Genomic DNA, 23262 nt, shown 5'->3' on the forward strand with positions numbered 1-23262 from the left:
TTCAGGGTGCTATTAATTTCATGATTTTGTACTTACTTTTGAATATTTTATAGTTATCATCTCTCAAAAATCCGTCTTTACTTCCTACAAACTCAAATCTCAAAAAGACAGCATAGTCCTGCCTGTGTGAAGGATCAACATTCTTTTTGCCATCAATGATTAGCCTGCATAAAATATGGTCAGTTATTTTTAAAGCAGAGATGATACATCTTGTCACCTCTTAAATGGAAAGCATCAACTCAATCTTTAGATCTATGCAAGTAAATAAAAGAGATAAACATGTAACTCCGATCCATTTTCTAACATTACTTAACAATGAGATTTTCCCAGAGAATTTCAGAGTGTAAAGCTCAGAAAAGCAGTTCATCTCAATATGAGTGATTTAAATATCCCAAGTCATCAAGATCTAGCTCAAATGGAATTTTTTCCATAAAGGATTCTTTCAAAGCAAAATTCATTGCTGATAAGGGACTCTATTCAACTCTCTGTGTTAGTCCATCTTAACCCTGGAGCAACTGAGGTACATACATATTTGTCTACCCCAAGTGCTCTAAGTGCATATCACCATATGCATTCTTCTTCACGGAAAAGAATTAATTCAGAGAACAAGATTTGGTAATACTTAAATCTTATCAAAGGAGAGAAGGGAGGGAAAGATAGGAAGAAGGGAGTTATGATCAAAGAGAGATGACTCACACTATTGGCATGCCTTTTGAACATCTTTACTTGCCTGACCAGTAAATCAGCTCTGCTCGCAATGGACACTCAAATACGTTTGCTAAACACTGAATTTTTATATTAAATAGGAATACAAATGATGGTTCAATATACATTTAGAACTTCAAACCATGTACCAGTGAGCTCAGGATAGACGCTTAAATAAAATAACTAACATGCTGCCATGGAAAAGAATATCTGAAATATTCTAATCTTGTCTATTAAATGAAACATTTTAAGTCCATCAAAAAAAAAAAAAAAAACTTCCTGAAAGAAACTGTTACTACAAAGGCAGTTGTTGGGGTGGACTTAACTCTAGCAGTTAATACACTGGTTGTGAAGCCCAAGTTCCACCTTAGGGAACCTGAGTTCAACTCCAACTCTGGCTCAGGATTCTAGTTTCATGCTAATTCAAACCCCAGGGAGGCAGTATTGAGGACTCAACTATATGAATCCCTGCATCCCATTTGGGAGGTCTGGATTGAATTTCCAGCTTCTAGCTTCAGCACTGCCCAATCCCAGCCACTGCAGGCATCTGAGGAGTGAACCGGTAGATGCCAGTGCTCGCTCCTCTCTTTCCCTCTTGCAAACAAATGTATTTTTCAAAAGACAATTATAGATTGCATGAATAGAACAATTACTTGACTAATTAACCTCATAAATGAAAACATAACTAAGCAAAACAATTAACTGTTGGTACAAAAGTACATTAAGCATTACCCTCCAGGAAAGATAAGTCTATCTGCAGTTTGATTGATCATTTATTCATGCTGCAACACACCAAGGTGTCCTTGTGTTATTATATATTTGAAGTTTAATATCAAACTAAATAACAAACTCAAGTACACAGAAATATATAAAAATATTTTGGCAAAATTGCTACAATCAAGTTTAGTTGATCCCAGCAGGTACTGTAAGTTTAATATTCATAATATTCTGCCAGCAAGGAGTTTGCATTGCCAGGAGAACTACATCTTATACAGAGTCATCTAGAATATAACAGGGTACGTCAAGAAGTTTGTAGAAAATGGATTGAAGAGAAGTTTGAGTGCTGAATATAAACTTTTTAAAGACATCTTGTGCTGAAGGCACCTGACTATTCCTGCAGGGACAAATAAGGTGTTGACTCCACAAGTTGGTTTGGGGCTAGTATTCAAAACAATTCCAAACTTGCACTTCATCAAAGCGTATTTTCAAAAGGATCTATAGAAATGTTTAATTTAAGTGTTTAGAACCAAGTTTAGAGACACTGCAAAATATTAACCATATGAAAAATACATTGAACCATAACAAGAAGCATCTAATATGTGCCTTCTGGCAGTTTTACTGACAATATTATAGCAAATCTGAATAACATGTGGTGAATAGGCTTTCTATTAATAATTTATACACAACGGGATAAATTTTGCTTACTTTGGGCTGAAACAAAGTGTAATTATAATCTTTTCATAAGGTTGTAAATTTCCTTCATTAGGAACACAGGAGATAAAATCTGTAACATCTATATCCTTTATTTTGCGTAAGTAGGTGAGATTGTTCAAAGCCACATCGGTTCTTTGTAGAATATTTGTACCCTGTAACATAAAATCATAAACAAAAGACTGTTCAGGCAAACCAAAATATTTTAAGAAGAGATTGCAAAATAATTACTGAAATTTCATAATCTAAAAACTAGAGAACATCTGTGCTTCAATAAAAAGTACACATATGAGTGAATCTGACCAAATCATAGACTTTAAAGAGGTACTCAAAGACTGATGAGAAGAGAAACCCCAACAATCAGCCACTGATCCATAAGGAGGACTTATCTTACTTGTCTCAAATGTCTTAGTATAAATTTTAGCTTTATTTACTACCTTTGGATATACATGGAATAAATTTTATCTACCAACGTTAAAATACATTCAGAATAAACAGCTTAGTGGTTATTGAAAGTGGTTGGTTATTAAAAGTGATTTTTTGAAGATTCAACATCATGTGTTTGAGAGCATAATAGTTGATCTAACTCTGCCATCCTATTTACTTACCAACTCTTCTCCAACGGAGTCATCTTGCATTATGGCCACCCAATTTATGGGTTCTGGACTATTATTGAATAAAACTGCATGTTCTATTTTTGATGTTCCAAAGAAAATAGAGCCAAATTGTATACATTCCAACTTTGAGCCATCATTTATATTTAACAATTCAATAATCTGTTCAACCACATGAGCTTTGATATTTAAGACTGCAGCAGGACGACGATCTAAATTCAGTCTGCAAGATAATGTTATACACATATACTCATATATTTGAATAAGAATTCTATTTACTTTCTTCTAATAATAATAAATCTGAATAAACAGAAATTTTGTAAAATCACATAATTAAAATCCAGCAGTGACAGTAATTTCCTTCATATAAGTGGTTATTAAGTTATTAAGTCCTTCAGAGTGTCTCAAACTACATAGTGAAATATTTGTGTAACCTAATTTATAATCTATAGAAATTCATAAAGTTGGAAAAACAGTCTCATGAAGAGACTTCAGTAAGAATTCAATTCTATGTCTATATCATTAATTATGCCAGATAAATGACGCAAGTGATTAACTTTAGTTTTATGAGTTTGAGGGTTTTTTATTATTTATTTCTATTTGTAAAGCAGTTACAGAGAGAAGCGAGATTGAGAGAGAAATAGAGAGGCAGAGAGAGAGAGAACCTTCCTTCATCTGCTGATTCACTCCCCAGATGGCTGCAGTGGCCAGAGCTGAGCCAATCCAAAGCCAGAAGCCATGTGGGTGCAAGGGCAAAAAGACTTTGGCCATCCTCCATTACTTTCCCAGGCCACAGCAGAGAGCTGGATCAAAAGTGAAACAGCCAGTACCCAAACAGACCCCTTAAAGGATGCCAGGATCACAGGCATAAATTTATATACTATGCCATACCATTAGCCCCTTGAGCTTTTTTCCTAACTCATTGTGCCTTCCAATTAAGTAACCAATCTCCTTCTAGTGATTCAATTCTGAACAGTGTAAGGCATCACAGCAAAGACCCATATCTGATGAAATAAGTATCTTCCCATAAAACACTACTTCTCAGAAAAAAAGTACCACTTCTCAGATGAATTCCAATCCTGTTTTTCAGTGACTTTCCTAAATTTATCCTTCCTGTGACATTTTCAATATAGTCCCAAGAGATACAAAAAACAATCACCTCCCCCAAACAACTACCTAAGCTTTCATTTCATAGTATATCCTGTAACCCTGGCCACTCTTGATGCCATGTGTTTATTCTACTTTTTTTTTAAACTTCCTTTAAAATATTCTTTTTTGATTTACCTTTTAACCCACTCAGGTCCTTCCCATTTTTCTAAAACTTGGCTCTTTTGTAAACTGCACAGTAATGCTTCTCTCCTAGTCTTCCATTTTTTACTCTCCTCCCTTACAGTTACTATCAACATTTACTTGTTTCATCCGCTACTTACACACTGATGATCCTCCACTTAACACATAAATGAAATTTCATTCTAGGGCTCAAAACAAATGCATCTCATACATCTCATAGGCTCTAATTAGCTTCACCAGGGATCCTAAAGTGCAAATTAATCCCAACACAGACCTGTGTCTTCTCTGAACTTCCTTTACTACAGTCACCAAATCTAATTATACCTCCTCCTTAATATATCTTCAGTCTTCACACTTCCCCCAATTTTCCTATTTTTTACCTTAACTCAGGACTTAATCATTTTCATATTGCTTCACTGCTACAATTTCCAGCCAGGCTGCTTATGCCATCTTTGTACTCCCCTAATCTGATTTGCAGAGTATTACATGCATGAACTATCTGAAATGTAAACCACTCAAGATATTCCAATGTTAAAACTTTCTTGAGACTTTACTACCATTAGGATTTGCAACAATTTCTAATACATTTATGACTGTGACCTTCAATAGGAAATTTATTTTACATTGCAAAGTAGGAACACACATACAGAGATAAAATTGAAAGCAGTTTTACAACACATCATTTAACCTTAATATGTAAGACAGATTTTGATATATTCCATTTCAATTTTAAAATACTTTTGACACAGTATATTTATCGCACATTCTTTTAATGAACTGAGGTATACAACAACAACAACACTGCCCTACAATGTCCCTTACTGGATACTGTGCTTTCTATTTTTTCTGCTCATTCCCCATCATTCCTTACCTCTGTCTCTTTGCATCTACCATGTATCATGTCTCCCTCAATGATACAATATTGCCCTTTTACCTCTAAAAGTCCAATTCTGTTACCTGATCTAGCAGAAATCACTGTTTTCATACATTATTAATAATACCCCCTTGCACGCGGTATGTGTACCCATATGCCATCATCCTGTTCTTCCCTTTTCTAAGACCCCAGTGTTTGGCAAACAGAGAATCAATTAATTTTGAATGAAAGAACGAAGAAGGTAGCAAAAATGCACATGGAATATGAAACATAAAAACATGGAAATTCATATCAGAGTTAACAAAAACAGTACACACTCACATTGCAATTTCATCTACATTTCTGGCCTTATCTGCACAGAAATCAACTTTGATAGTCATTGATGACTTAGGCTGCACGATGCCAATGGTTGGAAGGATAACGATGGGTAATTCTCCATTGTATTGTATGTTAAATTTACCTAAAGAGAACAAAGTTAATAAGCTATATTTATATTATTATGATTTTGAATTCATACTTTTAGTGAAAGACAAATCTACATTGCAGAATGCCTGTTCTGATTAAGAATAACACCAATCATTGTGTAAAAGACAGATGCCAAAGATTTAGCCAGGTTCCTGATTTACCAAGAACCCTAACAGTGACACTCAATGAATAATAGGAAAGGGGACAGTATGGGAGGGAGGAGGGAAGGAAATCTAGTGAGCAAAACTTAGAACACTTAGATTTAAAGCACCATATATGTACAGGACAGCAGTACACAAAAGGAAATAGAAGAGATGTGGCAGAAAAAATAGTAACTCTAACAATAATCAGTGTTCAACATTTTATTCAAGGAGGAAGAAATTATATTTTTCTCTAACATGTGAAGCATGAATATTTAGTAAAGAATAAATTCTTTGTTCAGAATCTCTTAGCTAGTAAAAGGTACAGGCTAGATTTGGCTCCTGGCCAACATCACTCCAGAACCTGAGGTTATTAATCACCTCTCAATTTACAATAATGAAGGAGGGCCACAGAAAAATTAAAATGTTGTTTTGTTTTTTTGTTTTTTCTTCCCAAGAAGATAGCATTGACATAAAAAATGTTGTTAATAAATCATGTAAAATAAATTGACTTGTACAATGATAAACTCTCAGAGAGCAAATGAGATGTAATGTTACCTACAACTATGAATGACAAGAATAGTGCTTTGCACAAGTCTGTGTGCTTTTTGAATTTGGTTTTTCTACTTTCTCGAGAGAAGTAACAGAGATATTGGATGAAGGACACATATTTATGTTGCCCATTGCCTCCCCCACAAAACTTCATAGATTATCTATGAAGGAGAATTTTGATTTAAAGCATCTATAAGATAAAGCCAGGGTGACTAGAGTCTGTAGTTTACTAGGATGCTATAGAAAACAAAATATCACATATCTATGGCATTTTTTTCTTCCTTTGTTTTCTAAAGTTTCATTGAGTGTAACGCCAACAAGATGCACCAGGCTCCACTCCCTAATAAAAGACTCCCAAGGATTCCCACTTCTGTGATGCCATATTACATTTAACCTCAAGGAGAACACCAGTCTTCTGAGACTCAAACTGTGTTAATCAGGATCATGAGCAAGATAGGTTCATGTGACTACTTTGCAGTTACACTTTCAAATTCCCTTGGGTTTTGACTTACTTCCAGAGTAGAAAGTTTTGATGAGTCAGAGAATCTATGAATTACATGGCATTATACATTTTAAATAATACTATTTCTTCTAAAATTGTGAGTGTATAGAAAGTATTTACCTGCAGCTCTGCCACGGTTGAAGATATTAATCTCTTTAGTATATACTTTACTATTTGCAACCAATGTGCCAAAATGAACTTCAGACTGAACTTCCAACTGACAGGTTGGAGTTAACCTAGGGAAGGAGAAATGAGAACCATGTAATTAATTTCAGAAACTATGAAAATGTCATAATAAAATCTACAGAGAAACATATCTATAGGCACTTTTCTTTTAAGTCCTTAAAAGATAGCGCTGTCTCCTTATAGAAATGTTGATGATAAATTTTCTGATCAAAAGAATTATGAAACAAACACATGAAAGAAAAACTATGAGACACATTTTTAACAAGGAAATCTTACTTTATGCAGCTGAGTAAATACGTACTTTTTCTTCAATATGTACTTTGAAATGCTTCCTATTTATCTATACATTTGTATCCATTAGAACATGGAGTTTTCTTGGAATCGCCATCTAAACATTAACCTCTTTCCATACTCTTTAAAAATTAATGATGAATTTAAAAAAATAAAGGATTGAATGATGCAGAATCTGAAGGATTTAAAGATAATGCTACAATACCGCACTATTTGGTATCTAAAACAAATCTATGTAAAAATATAATACAATTCACCTTTCATATATTTTCTTAGTTTGAAGGATACACTGTAACATATTATAGCATCTGTTATCATACATGTTTTTAAAGAATCCTTTATCATCTTTTATGTACTTCTCAAAGGGTACATCCATTTTATATGTAGAGAGTAATTAATAGTTTACAGACTACTTCCCAGTATATTATTATGTCTGTTACTAAAAATTTCTCAGAACCTATGGAAATGTCATTATCATTTCTATATTACAAATGAAAAGTCAAGAATTCAAAAAAACTTAAATCATCTGAATTTGATGTTGGAGAGACTAGCTTATTTTCCTAAGCTTCAAAGAATTATTCTTATAAACTTACTGCATAGTACTTCAAAAACAGTCACAAATCCATCATTCTGTTATTTAGGTGCATCGTCACATTGTAGCTATAGACAATCCTAGCTAGTCTAACATCCTATAGTCAAGATGTATTTAATAGTTTAATTGGGAGTCCATTTTTCATGTGGGAGTAGAAATGGAGATTATCACTGGAGAAATGAAGATACATTGTACTATGTATCTCTACTCCCATTTTTTTCAAGTTATTATTTCTGGCTGGAAGCATAAATGAATTTTAATACTACTTGGACAAACAAACACCATGTATACTTTTGTCTAGAAGGGTATTTCAGGGCCCAGCGGCGTGGCCTAGTGGCTAAAGTCCTCGCCTTGAACGCCTCGGGATCCCATATGGGCGCTGGTTCTAATCCCAGCAGCTCCACTTCCCATCCAGCTCCCTGCTTGTGGCCTGGGAAAGCAGTGGAGGACAGCCAAGGCTTTGGGACCCTGCACCCATGTGGGAGACCCGGAAGAGGTTCCTGGTTCTCGGCATTGGATCGGCGCAGCACTGGCCGTTGCGGCTCACTTGGGGAGTGAATCATCGGACGGAAGATCTTCCTCTCTGTCTCTCCTCCTCTCTGTACATCTGACTTTGCAATAAAAATAAATAAATCTTAAAAAAAAAAAAAAAAGAAGGGTATTTCATAAAGTTCGTGGAAAACAAAATTAAAACAAGTTTATTTTAGCACAAAAAGTTTTAAATTCATGTACAGTTTTTTCATAGTATCAATTCCCCTTTAAAATTAGAGGGCCCGGCGCAATAGCGTTGTGGTTAAAGCCCTCGCCTTGCAGGCCTGGGATCCCATATGGATGCCGGTTCTATTCCCGGCAGCCCAGCTTCCCATTCACCTCCCTGCTTGTGGCCTGGGAATGCAGTCGAGGACAGCCCAAGGTTTTGGGACCCTGCACCTGTTTGGGAGACCTGGAAGAAGCTCCTGGCTCCTGGCTCTGTTGGGGAGTGAATCATCGGATGGAAGATCTTCCTCTCTGTCTCTCCTCTTCTCTGTATATCTGACTAAAAATTTTAAAAATAAAAAAAAAACTTTAAAAATTTGAAAGGACCTCTTTTTATATATATATATATATATATATGCAACTGAAGATAATGATTAAAGATGATGAAAGATGACAGATACATAGATGATAGCTACCTGGGTGTCAGTGTGCATGAGGCAGGGAGGTAGATGTAAAGATTCTCATTATTCTTCAAAGTACAAAATAAAAACCAATTTTAACAGGTGACCTATTATGATTCAATTTCTACAATGCATTTGAGAAGATAAGGTATCAGAGATGGGAAGCAGATAATCAACTCCCACAGTTTAGAGTTGATAGATTTAAGGCAGAAGGGAGACACATGCAGCTACAACAAAGTAACAGGTGACACTGGAGTGTTATGCGTCTTAACTATGATGGTGTATACAAGAATATACTTAACTGATAAAAGTATATAGAATTTAATAATACATGAAAATTCAACAACATTGACATGTGGACTCACATAAACATACACACACACACACACACACACACATCTAGCTAAACTTGTGGCAATCTTAATAAAATTACTGGATGGTATCAATGTCAATCTTAGTCTGTAGCTTTTGCAAAATATTACTGCTGGGGCAAACTCACAAAGGATCTGTTTCCTTTCTTAAAAATGCATGTGAATCTTTAATCATCCGAATTTTCTTCAGAATGACATACCATCAACTCCCTGCCCACCTCCCACAACTATTTCTTCCTTCAGTACTGCCCATCACAAATAAAGAGTGCTGTAAAAAGTGAGAATAGATGAGAAAGGGCACACATTCTGGGAATAAGACAAAATTTCTGTTTAAACACTTTAAATTCTTCTCTGCATATCTGATTTTTTTAGAAAGTAAATTTCAGTGTCAGTCATGGATGTTTCAAGTGTAAAATGCACCAAAAAAATAGCTCTAGTAACAATTCTAAATGCATATTGAATATGTGTAATGTGCTTATTTCTCCCCTATCATGGAGTCAACTGTTTGATTCCTATGTAGAGTTTATGGTCTAACATATTAGAAACTTTTTAAAATATATTTTTATTTCAAATTCTGAATTATGTGGTACAATTTCGTATAGGCTGGGAGTCCCCCCCCAAACTCCCACCTCCGACAGATTTTCTCCCATTTTACTACAATAGTGTAGTCCTTCATAAGGAGTCATAATTATATTAGTCTCTTACTTAAGTGTGCCCCGACATTGCTGGTACAGACAATGCCAGGCAGTCCAGCATCCCATTGTCTACACATGTCCAACAGTTTCATTGGGAATCTATCTTTTGTCTGGAAGCAGGGATGAATGTTGCATTATACCCCCACATCTGTATATGATAGACCCCAGTACTCCATCACTGTTCATTTCCATAACTGAGAAGCCAGAAAACCAGGTCAACAACTAGTATGAGTTAAAACAGCCACAACAACAATATCAACAACAAATTACAGCAACATGAAAAAATGTGCCACTGAGTAACCAACACATGAGTGACAAAAAGGAAAATTAGAAACTCTTAACACAGCCAAAATAATTGCAGATTTGAATAAGGTTACATAAATGGAATGACATGGGAGAAATTATAAAAAGGCATATGGTTAGTGTACCATGTAATAAGCAGAAATATTCCAATATTAATTCCGTAGGTGATGGACAAATAGAGAAAATAATAGCATCAGCAAAACAATTTTTTTCCTGAGGTAAGCAAAGCACATATATTTTATAAATTTATATATATATATGAATATAAATTTTGACTTTAATTTTAATAATCAATTTCACTATAAACAGAAATGTGTATTTTTTTCTTACTATAAAAAAACTCAAATGAATCATCATTCATCCTGTTCAAATGAATAATTCGTCTCAATAAATTTCTTTTTTGTTTTTAAAGATTTATTTTTTTATTTTTATTACAAAGTCAGATATACTGAGAGGAGGAGAGATAGAGAGGAAGTGGAGCCGGCGGGATTAGAACCAGCGGCCATATGGGATCAAGGCGAGGACCTTAGCCACTAGGCCACGCTGCCGAGCCCCTGTCTCAATAAATTTCTAAGACATTCACTTGTTTCATATTATTCTCACATTACCATCCTATTTTTCACCCAAACACAAAATAGTGGTATTTTATTTTTTTGAAGCCAAACATATCCTTCATTTAAAACATAGGGAAGTTAACATAATACTTGAAATGTATAGTGCGAAATAATTGTGCAATGCTTCTAAGTTATCTTACTCAAGAGAAAAAGAACAATATTTTCATTTGTTACAAATACTATAATATTCTAAAAATTTGTCCTTTGGATTCAATTGTAATGGAACTGTAGATACAAGTAAAAAAAAACATACAGAACATTACTTTGACTTTTTTTCTTGAAAAAAGTGTTCAAAATGTCACCATGATATATAACATATACATACCCAATCAGAGGAATTGTTATTGTTTTATTTCCTATTGTAATATGTAGTTGATCAGAAATGTCTATATTTTTATCCGGATGATATTCCACCGTAGCTGTCATCTGAAGGCCAGATGCAAGTTCTTTGTCCAGACTGTTCAAAATCAGTTTGAACTTCAAGGGGAGAGAAAGGTTTCAATTATACATCTTGATTTCTTATAAGAAAATATTGTAGATAAGACTGTATGTTATTAAAACAAGTCGTTTTGGGCTGGGAAATATCATCTTATCTAGGTAAATTGAGAGGAGGCGGCCACAGTTCCCTCCATTGGCACCTTGAGTGAGAGATAATTCCATGGTTCCCACTGGCTTCAGTCTCAATTTTCTGTGGTAGAGTAACACTTGAACACCGTCCTGACTCAGGAAACAGCTGAGAGCACCACTGCTGCCAGAGGACCCTGGGGTTAGGGATAGGGCAGCCTGCAGAACAGAACGCAGATTCTTGTACCCTGTGACTATGGGAGTTCTGGGTGCAGGTCCTCTAATTAATAGGTTTGCTGCTTATGGTTGGGGTCCCATGTACCTGCTCAATCTGATGGCAGATACCTAAATGCTGAAGACATATTTTGGGAAAGGTAAGGTATGCATTGTGGAGTGACTTGGTTGATCTGTACCATTCACGCAACTGTGATGGTGAGGCATACTATCACCATGAAGTCATTCTAAGCTGTGAATCAGTTGGTTTGCCATAGCATGGAAAAGGATTGGAACTGTGAACACACTAACTAGCTCCAACATCACTCTCAACACTGTCTGCAGCTAGAAACACTCCAACACATCCATTCTAGGTGTCACCATGGACTCGGCCCTATCCATAGACGGTGTCCAGAGCTCCCTGACCCATCATTATACAGGTAACTCAATTTTTTTTTTTAAGTAACTCAATTTCTCTGAGCCCCAAGGCACAATTCCAAAAACATTCTTAAATAATGTTTTTTTTTTCAAAAAAAAAAATCCCCAGAGAAGATAGTAACATCAGATTCTCCAGAAACACAAAAATCAACATAGAAACATACACACAAAAATGAGCAATGAAGGTAATGACTCCCTAAAAGAAATACAATAAAATGTTAACATTGATTATGACAATGGAGGAACTGATGACATGCTTGAAAAAGAGTTAAAAAGAGCTATTGTGAAGGTACTAAACACAGAAAAACAAATGAAAAAGAAAATCAGTTCGTGACATGGATATTAAATTATGCAGAGATAGAAATATAGAAATGAAGTATTCAACAAGTCAAATGAAAAAAGCAGTGAAAAGCTATAACAGAGTTGATAAGACAGAAGAAATAATATCCAGTATATATCCAGTATAATATCCAGTATAGAAGAAATAATATCCAGTATAGAATACAGTCTTAACCAGGATCAAAGTCAGAAGAAGAAGAATGAATGAGTGAAGAGGAGGAGGAGAAGGAAAAGGAGAGAGAAGGAAAAGAGGAAGCAGGAGGAGGCAGAGGAAATAGAAAGAATAGTGTTCAGGATGTATGATATACCATTAAGTGACCAAAGACGTAAGTCTTAGGAATTTCTGATGGCTGAGAAAATTCATTCAGTGTAATAACAGAAAATGTCCAAATTTGGAGAAATGGGCTACAAATTCAGAAAGTACATAGAACCCACAAATAAGCATGTTCACAACACATTATAGTCAAACTTGAAAAATAGAACATAAATATCTTAACATTTCTAAAAGAGCAATACCAGATAACATTTAAAGGAACTGTCTCAAATTGACATCACAATTCTCAACAGAAAATCTATAGGCTAGGAAAAAATGGAAAGATACAGTAAAACAAAACAAAACAAAAAAACTGCAAACCTAGAATATCTTACCAGAGAAGCCCTCATTCACAAATGAAGGTGAAATAAAGACAAGCAAAAACTAATAATCTGCCACCACTCAGCCAGATTTACAAAATGATACTTGATATACTAAACATAGAAACAGAGAAAGATAATCAACATCATTAAAGAATGTAAAAGCAGAAATTCTGCAATAAAAGAACAAAGGAGATTCAAAACAAACAATGGAGATATTTATAGGAAAACGGCTGGGCTAAGTCATTGCTTATTAATAATAACCTTGAATATAAGTGAACTAAATTCTTCAATTAAAAGGTATAGAGTGCTTGAATGGATAAAAAAGAAAAAAGAGCAATCTTTTTACTGCCTACAAGACACACACTTCACAGATTAAAAAAAATACACATACTGAAAGTGAAAAAATGGAAAAAATATTCTAATCATATAGAAATCAAAAGTGAACAGTGAGAAGGCTACATCAGACAAAACAGACTTTAGAAAAAAAGCTGTTAAAAGAGACAAAGAAGATCATTAGATAATTACTGAGATCAATTTGCAAGAAGATGTGACTATAGTAAATGTATACGCACCACATTTTATACTACAAATGCTGGTGGATATAAAGGCAGACATAAGCTCTAATACAATAATAATTGTGGGCTTCAATACCCCACTTTCACCAATGGACTGATCATGCATGACAAAATATCAACAAAGCAACAACACAGCTTAAAAAAAATAAACAACACAGCTAGTCTACATTATAAATCAAATGGACCTAATAAGTATCTATAGACTATGTCATCACACAGCTGCAGAATACAAATCCTTTTTTCTAGTGCATGGAACATTCTCTAGGATAGATCATATAATATGCCATAAAACAAGTCTCAATAAATTTTTTCAAAGTTTGAAGTCATATCATAGATCTTTTCTGACAGCAAAGGAAAGAAGGTGAGAATTAGTATAAAAGAAACTCTAGAAAATATATAAATGCATGGTTTTGTTTCTGAATGAAAAGTGAGTCATAGAAAAAGTCAACATGAAAATTTAAAACTCCTTCAGGGCCTGGCCTGATGGCTCAGTGGCTAAATCTTTGCCTTGCATGTGCCAGGATTCCATACAAGTGCCAGTTTGTGACCCAGCTGTTCCACTTCCCATCTAGCTGCCTGCTTATACCCTGGGGAAGCAATGGAGGATGTCCCAAACCCTAGGACCCTGCACCATGTGGAGGAAAGGTGGAGGTTCTTGGCTTCTGGCTTCAGACTGTCTCGGTTCTGCTCATTGCAGCGCTCTGTGAACCAGCAGATGGAAGATCATTCTCTTTGTCTCTGCTTCTCTCTGCAAACCTGCCTTTCCAAAAAAAGTAAATCTTAAAAAAAATTGAAAGAAATGAAAAATAAAATTCTACATATCAAAATTTAAGGGATACAAAAAAAAACGTATTGTCAAGATGAAAGTTTTTAACAATAAGTACATATATCAAAAAAGTGGAAAGGCATCAAATAATATAACAATACATCTCAAGGAGCTAGAAAAACAAGAACAAACCAAATCCAAAACTAATATTAAGAACTAATTGAAAAACTGAGAACTAAATAGAATATCAATAATTAAAATCTATTAAAAAAATCAGTGAAATGAAAAGTTTGGTTTTGAAAAAATATACAAAATTGGTAAGACATTGACCTAACTAATCTAAAAAAAGAAGACCTAAGTTAATGAAACCAGAGGAGAAAAAGGAAATGTGAAAGCCAATACCAAAGAAACTGGAAAGTGTCTCTGCCTGGAATATATGATCTCTCTTAAGGAAGCAGGCTACATACCCCACGAGTGCTGTGTGAATGATGCAGATTTAAGTAGATTAAAAATTTGTGAAAGATGTGTAGTTGTGCTTCCATTAGAAGAGGGATGCGTACAATGAAGAAGAAACAAATGAGGTGATCAGAATCGGTGTGGGAATTTCTCAGACACGAACATAAGCAAAAATTAGCAAAACAGCTTTCCAAAAGACAGTTAATACATAAGACCCACTGAGCAAAGAGTTCTCAATCAATAATAATATTGGCTATGCTGAAATCAATTATTCAGGGATTCTAATGACAGGTGATTTCTACACTACTTTTAGCCATTTTATGAACTGATGTTTTAGGCAAAACTAATTTTCTACCAAGAGTCATCAGGAGCACAAATCCAAAGTATAAGAAAAGTCTGCAGATAAACTGGTATTAAGTAAGGCAGAAATAGTTTGGAGTAACATGATAAAACTTGTCAGAGAAAATGTTAACCTTAAGAGATAGATGGGATTTGAAAGTGGTGATTCTAGCAGGTCAATAGGATGAAAATATGAATTGAAAAGTTAAACGAGGCTGGGCTTTCAGAGACAGAAATTATGATTGAGAGTGGCATCACCAAAGTGGGGAACACATCAATCTGCAAAACACAATTGGATGGGGCTCAGCAGCGTGGCCTAGTGGCTGAGGTCCTCGCCTTGATCCCATATGGCCGCTGGTTCTAATCCCGGCAGCTCCGCTTCCTCTCTATCTCTCCTCCTCTCAGTATATCTGACTTTGTAATAAAAATAAAATAAATCTTTAAAAAAAAAACACAATTGGATGGATAGTGTTGGCAAGCCTGAAGAATGGCACTGGAAATCCAGCATAGGACTCTTGGCTCCACCTTCCTTGCATATAACAACTGTATCTCCATAATTTTCTACCATCAACCCATAGCAGATTTTATAAATGGTGCACATCAAACACAGTAGGTGCTTAATAATATTGCTTCTCGGCCTTTTGGCTAAGATCAAATGTAGTAGGTACTTAATACATATGATTAATGCAGGTTTTTGAGGCAGAGGGGAAAAAGAAATCAGTCAAGTGTCACATAATGTTTTGGTCCATGATGTACCATATATAACATGGTGGTTCCATAAGATTCTATCAACTCCTGATGTTGCAGCCATCCTAGTTTGGCTATGTATACTACGTAATGAACAAATCTCCACTGGGAAGTAGCGCAGCAGTGCATTGTTTTATGCTAAAAGAATAATTCATTTAGAAGCCTGTGCTGTGGCATAGCACGCTAAGTTTCAGCCTGCAGTGCTGGCATCCTATAGGGCCAACAATTCATGTCCTGCATCTTCCACTTTTGATGTAGCTCCCTACTTACGACCTGGCAAAGCAACAGAGGATGGCTCAAGTCCTTGGGTCTCTCATGGGAGACTAGAAAGAAGCTCCAAACTCCTGGCTTTAGATCTGCTCAGCTCCGGCCTTTGCAACCATTTGGGGCACAAACTACCAGATGGAAGATGTCTCTGTCTCCTCTCTACCTTTCAAATAAAAAATAAATTTTATAAAAGAATAATATTCTAGGGCCCGGCAGCGTGGCCTAGCGGCTAAAGTCCTTGCCTTGAAAGCCCCGGGATCCCATATGGGCGCCGGTTCTAATCCCGGCAGCTCCACTTCCCATCCAGCTCCCTGCTTGTGGCCTGGGAAAGCAGTCGAGGACAGCCCAATGCATTGGGACCCTAAACCCACGTGGGAGACCCAGAAGAGGTTCCAGGTTCCTGGCTCCGGATCGGCGCAGCACTGGCCGTTGCGGCTCACTTGGGAGTGAATCATCGGACGGAAGATCTTCCTCTCTGTCTCTCCTCCTCTCTGTATATCTGGCTGTAATAAAATGAATAAATCTTTAAAAAAAAAAAGAATATTCTAATTACTTAGAATAATGATGATGACAATATCCTAACATGGTCGCTCCTGTTTACTTTTTACTTCCTGCAAGATAACTGATGAACTTTTTAAAATCCATTTTGCCTTGATTCCCCTTATGCCAATAAAGGATTAAGACTGTATATCAAGGTCTTTCAACATAGAAGACTTCACAATGATATTGGTTTCTAATTAAGTGAAGATATTTAGCAATTGTCTTATCACGGTCAAGATTTGTAGTCTGTTTCTTTTCCCATTCAACCCTAACTACAAACCAAACTATTATTTTTTTCTTATCCTACTGAAATCATATATACAGGTGTGCTGTGGATATCCATAAAATAGTGTTTTTACACATCCAGGAATTTCTGTATACTTGCTTTAATTTCTGACAGTTTGAACTGCAAAAGAAAACGTTTTCAGATAGACATGAAATTATTCATCACATACTTGATAAAGCAGCAAAATAATAGATTTTCCCCTAGTTTTACAGTTACCCAGGAGAATAAAAGGTCTTTTGCAAGTAAAGAACAGTTAGAAACCTTTTTATAAAAAAATCAAAAGGAAAAAAGAACCTTTTGTAAAAGAATTCAAAAACAAAATCATTTCACTTATATGACAGTCATGAACAGGTAACAGTAGCCTCTAGTGTTCTAAATCAAAATAGTGCTGACTTCCACGGCGGAATCACTCCAGGAACTGCAGGGCAGGGAGAATGGTGACATTTATTTTCTGATTTGATGCACAATGCAGCTTCCTTGATGTGTTTCCATGTGTGCATTTGTCAAGCTTTACTTCTGATGTGTGTGCACTTTGGTACAGGCATAGTACATTATTTTTTTAAAAGCAGAAAACAAAACATGAAATTTCTTTATTCATTGCCCTATTAATCATTACCAGTCTTTTCTATGTACATATATAAATCTGTAATTTAAATATTAAAATACTATGACATTGTTTTATTTCTGCACATATTATTCTAGCTGTGTTCAATGCAATTTAGCATTAGCAATATCGCCTCAGGAAACTTCATTTGCTGCTTACATATCATAGTTCCTAAATTAAAAGTGTCCCTGAGAACAGGTTGTAATGAACTAATTAATTTCCGTCCATTCATACACAGAACCATAAAATGACAGAATAAAAAGTTTTAAAGTTGTAAGGTAAGTTCAGCAACTAAAAACATTCTTTTGATGAGGATCAGACCCGTAATAAATGCCCTCATTAAGAGTTCAAGTCCTATCAAGCCAAGGTATAAACGTCCTGGTATTCCTCACATCTATTGATGTTTACATAGTAGGTGCTCAAAAAATAGTTGGTAAAACATAAAATAATAAATCTTTCTACTAATCCTACAGTGATGCAGTTACGATACACTTCATGGCTGGTTAACAACCATTTGTTCTCATTTTAGTTAAGGAACTACAGATTCAGGAAGATATTTGGGGTTGTCACAGATGATCCTGGAAACCCTTATTTCCAAACATAGGATGAGGAAACAGGAAAGTTCCATATGAGCTTTTCTTCACCTTGTGCTACTCATCTCCCCACTTCTAACAAAAGGGAAAACAACAAAACAAAGGAAGACACAGCAGAGGGCAGAGGCACCCCACCTGTCTAAATCACAAAGCACGCGTACCATCCTTCCCCTGCTCCCTCCCAGAAGAAATTAAGTACCAGGGTCGTTAGGCTTTCTGAGAAACCCGCTCCCTCTCCCCCGAGCCCAGTTGTGGAGATTCTGTTCCCCACATCCTTCAGTGTGTCACCTGTGGCTTAAGTGGCTCCTGAAAGCGTATCTTCTGGTTGGTCCGGCCAAGGTTGTGCAGCATAATGGGAAGCCGGTACACCTTCCCGGCCGAAGTGTCAAGAAACTTTAATTCAGTTGGGATGACCTGTAGCTGAAGTTCCCTTTTCAGACTCTCTGGGTCTGGAGGGACAAGGGAGGCCCTCTGTATGTCCATACTTGCCCTGTGCATGGCAGGCCGACCGTACTCTGCCTCACCCACCAGGAACTAGTGTGGACAATGAACGCCGCGGCGACCCGCAACCTTCTGTCTCAAATCTCGTCTCGCGAGAACAACACACTTTGGCCACGCCCACTTTGGCTTTGCCTTCCGGGTGAAGGGACGCGCGACCTGACGCAGTGAACCAGGGCCTCGTGCTTGTGGGTTCGAATCCCAGCTGGCCTTCTTCCCACCGAGCTCGCTGCTAACATGTCTGAGAAAGCCTCAGAGGATGACCCAGGTCCTCGGGCCCCTACATCCATGTGTAAGGCTCTGAAGCAGCTCCTGGCTCTGGGTAAGTACATTCGGAAAGTGAAACGTAACTGGAAAATTCTTGCTATGTAACACTTTCAGACAAATCTTCAGAGAAAAAAATAAGGAAGGAAGGAATGAAAGAAGGGAAGGCAAGAGGGACGATAACTGAGGCCTGGTAGATGTTATCAGAATACTAACTGGAAAACGGGGTTGGGCAGCCCAACCTCAGAAGCACTTTATCTTAGCCGAGGACCTCGCTTTACAAAGTAATGACTTTGGTGTGTGTGTGTTTGAAATGGTGTGGTGGGGGTGTCTATTAAGTCCGCTTATTACGTCAGCAAAAACAAGGCATAACGGAAAAGGGAGGAATTCAGGGGAAATAGAGTCAGAGCTTTCCAGGTTTCTGCTCGGTGGCCCTCAGGCAGGGCAGCATTCTGCAGAATACTACAAAACCATAATATTGGGCTAATATGAATAATCAGGAGGCATGAATGAAATATAATATAATGAATGCTATATAGACCTGTGTGCGTTTACATACAAAATATCCATTAGATAATATTAAATATTAAAAATTGACCAAACAACATACATGTTACGTGTATTTCAACATCTGCATCATATGTTTTGCGTTCAAATTTCCAATTTCTATTGTTGGATAATGGCCATATGGATTTTTTTTTTTATTGACGTGTGTGTCTTTAGCCAACATTTTCGTTTTTTTTTTTTTTTAAAGATTTTATTTTTATTACAAAGTCAGATATACAGAGAGGAGAGACAGAGAGGAAGATCTTCCGTCCGATGATTCACTCCCCAAGTGAGCCGCAAAGGGCCGATATGCGCCGATCCGATGCCGGGAACCAGGAACCTCTTCTGGGTCTCCCACACGGGTTCAGGGTCCCAAAGCTTTGGGCCGTCCTCGACTGCCTTCCCAGGCCACAAGCAGGGAGCTGGATGGGAAGTGGAGCTGCCGGGATTAGAACCGGCGCCCATATGGGATCCCGGGGCGTTCAAGGCAAGGGCTTTAGCAGCTAGGCCACGCTGCCAGGCCCTAGCCAACATTTTCAACGATACATGAGTACGCAATTGTTTTAATGTTTTTTCCAGTAACCTATAATGAAATGATATTTTACATAATGTTAAATTAAAATATTAATCGTTAATATATGTACTATCTGGAGAATTCATAGAAAATATTGTTACATGCTATGGATCAAATGTGTGAAGTGTTTCTGTTCATCTTTATTCAGAGTTTCACAGTATTGTTGGCAAGGACGCATGTGAAAGTCTAAGAAAATGGTCAAAGTGGAATAATTTATGTTTTATAAATAAAGTTAATACTCTTTATTATAATGAATGATGAACTAGAGTCTTACAGAGACGTTGAGGTTAAGATAAATAGGGAGGGTCCAGCGCGGTGGCATAGTGGCTAAAGTCTCGTCTTGAACACGCCAAGATCCCACATGGGCACTGGTTCTAATCCCGGCAGCTCCACTTCCCATCCAGCTCCTTGCTTGTGGCCTGGGAAGGCAGTCAAGGAGGGTCCAAAACCTTGGGGCCCTGCACCCGCGTGGGAGACCTGGAAGATATTCCTGGCTCCTGGCTTTGATTAGCTGAGCTCTAGTTATTGTGGCCACTTGGAAAGTGAACCATGGGACAGCAGATCTTCCACTCTGTCTCTCCTCCTCCCTGTATATCTGACTTTCTAACAAAAATAAAATAAATCTTTAAAAAACAAAAGATAATATATTGAATGTCCCAGATAGACTTGCCATTGTACTCTCAATTAATAATATAGCCTTTGGCTATATTGTAAATTGAAATGTGTTATAAAAATAATAAAATACTTTAATTGTGTTTTTCATTTGACCTCAGTGCACCTCGGAACTCCTTTTGTGCCACTCATATGAAGTAAAAAATTAAAAATCTATTTCTCCAGGACTTGTGAAAGAGCCAAAGTAAACCAGACAATTTAAAAATACATCCTGTAACCAAAGAAAAGTAAAAAATAAAACCTTTAAACTAGGTGGTAATGAATTAGCCTATTGCATACCTTGAAAGAATGTAATGTATTCATTTTGAGAATGTTTTTTTATTCATAAATGTGTAAGCAGCTGACTATTCATAATAAATAACAATTGTTTAAAGAATGTTGGTATTGGGCCCGGAACAGTGGCCTAGTGGTTAAATCCTTGTCTTACAACCGCCAGGATCTTTTATGGGCACCAGTTCCTGTCCCAGCTGCCCGATTTCCCATCCAGATCACTCCTAGTGGCCTGGGAAAGTACTAGAGAATGGCCCAGAGCCTTGGAACCCTGTAAGCAAGTGGGAGACCTGGAAGAGGTGCCTGGTTCATGGCTTCAGAAGGGCTCAGCTCTAGCTGTTTGACCACTTGGGGAGTGAACCAGTGGATGGAAGACCTTTTTCTCTGTCTCTCCTTCTCTCTATAAATCTGCCTTTCCAATTAAAAAAAAAAAATCTCTCTCTTTTTTTTTTTTTTTTTTTTTTTAAAGAAATGGGGGGTGTTGATATTTGAAACAAAGAGTTTCAGGAATCCCAGTAATTAAGTTTTGGAATGATAGGTGGTAAAGTGACATAAAAATAGGAAGGTTTTTATACTGCTCAATGTTTGAGGAGAATATAACTTGTAATGTGTTCAAGTTCATTCCACCCTTATTATCATACAACAGAAACTCTCACCTTCTTCCTTCCTTTGAAGGAACTGTCAGAAGTTTCCTTATTTAGCAGGAAGTCTCTTCCTATTCCTGTCTCCCTCCTTCCTGTTTTGCTTTCTCCTCCTAATTCCTAGGTTTTCTTTTTTCAGATTAATCATTAATGATTTGTTACACGCAAACTAACATGATTTCTACAATGGCATAGATTTCCATTCTTTTAATTATATTTATATATTCTATATCATTTAAAAAACAGAAAGTAACAAATAGACCAAGAAAGAGCTTCCATCCACTAACTCATGCCCCTAACACCTGCTAAAGCCAAGGCTGGGCCAAGCCAGGTGCCTGCAACTACAGCTGGTCTCCTATGTGGGTGTCTGGGATCCAAATGTCATCTGCTACCTCCCAGGATGTGAATTCCCAGGAGGCTGATTTAGAAAGAGAGTGTCTGAGAGCACTGATAATGAATCTGGGCCTCCCAAGCAATAATTAAACCACTACATCAAAAGTCGACTCCAAATATGATATTTTTAAAATTTTTATTTTAAAAATATGGATAGAACTGTGAGAAGATGTTATTATATATACATGCAGAAGGGCAATTGTTTGTAGTGTTTGATGAGAAAGGAAATCGTTGGATTCAGACATATTAGAATTCAGCTTCTCATTCAATGTCTGATGTTCAACAGAAATATATATGTGTGTTGCATATACAAGAGAAAGGTGAATTATCAAATGACAAGATTATTCAACCAGATTATCATGCCTCAAAGTGACAGGTATTATTACCAATATCTGCCAAGATATAAAACTACAATGAAAAGCGTTGGTTTTAGGGAAATTCAGAAACAATAAAATAGTGCTTCAGACTGAGATGTTCTTTGGTTAATGATGAATTAGATGGATTTACCTCCCCTGCCCCTTTCCTGGAATTTTCCTATATAAATTTCCTTTTCCCTGAAAAAAAATGTTTGCTTTTGGAGAATCTGTGGTGTATGTGTGTTTTGAAAGAGTATCCACAGCTTCGACCAAAATATGGAAGCAAAGCCTTGGAAAAAGAAACTGAAAAGTTATTTTGGAGAATGGGAGGCAGCACACTTTGAAATTCAGAGAAAAAAAATTGGAGAGGGAATATCTTAAAAATAAGAATTACCTGAAAGGCAGAGAAGCAGGCACATACACAACAGAGAGAGAGAGAGTGAAAGGATTCTCCATCCACTGCAAGCGCCAGCAAAAGCCCAAGATGGGTCAGGACCCCGGAAGCCTGAAGTGTAATCCAGTTTTCCCAGGTTGAGCCATCACCTTTTACCGTTGAGGGTCTGCATTACCAGGAATCTGGAATAAGAAACATACCTAGCACTAGAACAATGGCACTCCAGTATTACTCTTTCAAATGTTAGTCCTGAAAAGGGAACATTTTTTACGATCTATTTATTTTTATTGGAAAGTCAGACATACAGAGAGGAAAGTCTTCCACCTGATGATTCACTCCCCAAGCGGCTGCAATGGCCGGAGGTGAGCCAATCTGAAGCCAGGAGCCAGGAGCTTTTTCGGGGTCTCCCAGAAAGGTACAGAATTCTAAGGCTTTGGGCCATCCTTGACTGCTTTCCCAGGTCACAAGCAGGGAGCCAGGTGGGAAGTGGAACACTAGGATTAGAACCA

General features: G+C 36.8%; 1 protein-coding gene across 1 annotated transcript in view; it reads right to left on the reverse strand.

Annotated features, from left to right (window-relative positions):
• Positions 1–18692, reverse strand: part of CFAP47 (cilia and flagella associated protein 47) — a 206610-nt gene extending 187918 nt beyond the window's left edge. The window contains exons 1-7 of the mRNA XM_058658984.1: positions 18434–18692; positions 11108–11259; positions 6694–6809; positions 5236–5374; positions 2745–2973; positions 2131–2291; positions 37–164 (exon numbers count right to left, since the gene is read on the reverse strand). Coding sequence (XP_058514967.1) covers positions 37–164; positions 2131–2291; positions 2745–2973; positions 5236–5374; positions 6694–6809; positions 11108–11259; positions 18434–18643 — 1135 coding nt within the window. The 5' untranslated portion in view covers positions 18644–18692. The remainder of the gene's footprint in view (positions 1–36; positions 165–2130; positions 2292–2744; positions 2974–5235; positions 5375–6693; positions 6810–11107; positions 11260–18433) is intronic.
• Between the last annotated feature and the right edge of the window lie 4570 nt (positions 18693–23262).

Source organism: Ochotona princeps, chromosome X (assembly GCF_030435755.1).
Source record: "Ochotona princeps isolate mOchPri1 chromosome X, mOchPri1.hap1, whole genome shotgun sequence".
NCBI classification, from domain to species: domain Eukaryota; kingdom Metazoa; phylum Chordata; class Mammalia; order Lagomorpha; family Ochotonidae; genus Ochotona; species Ochotona princeps.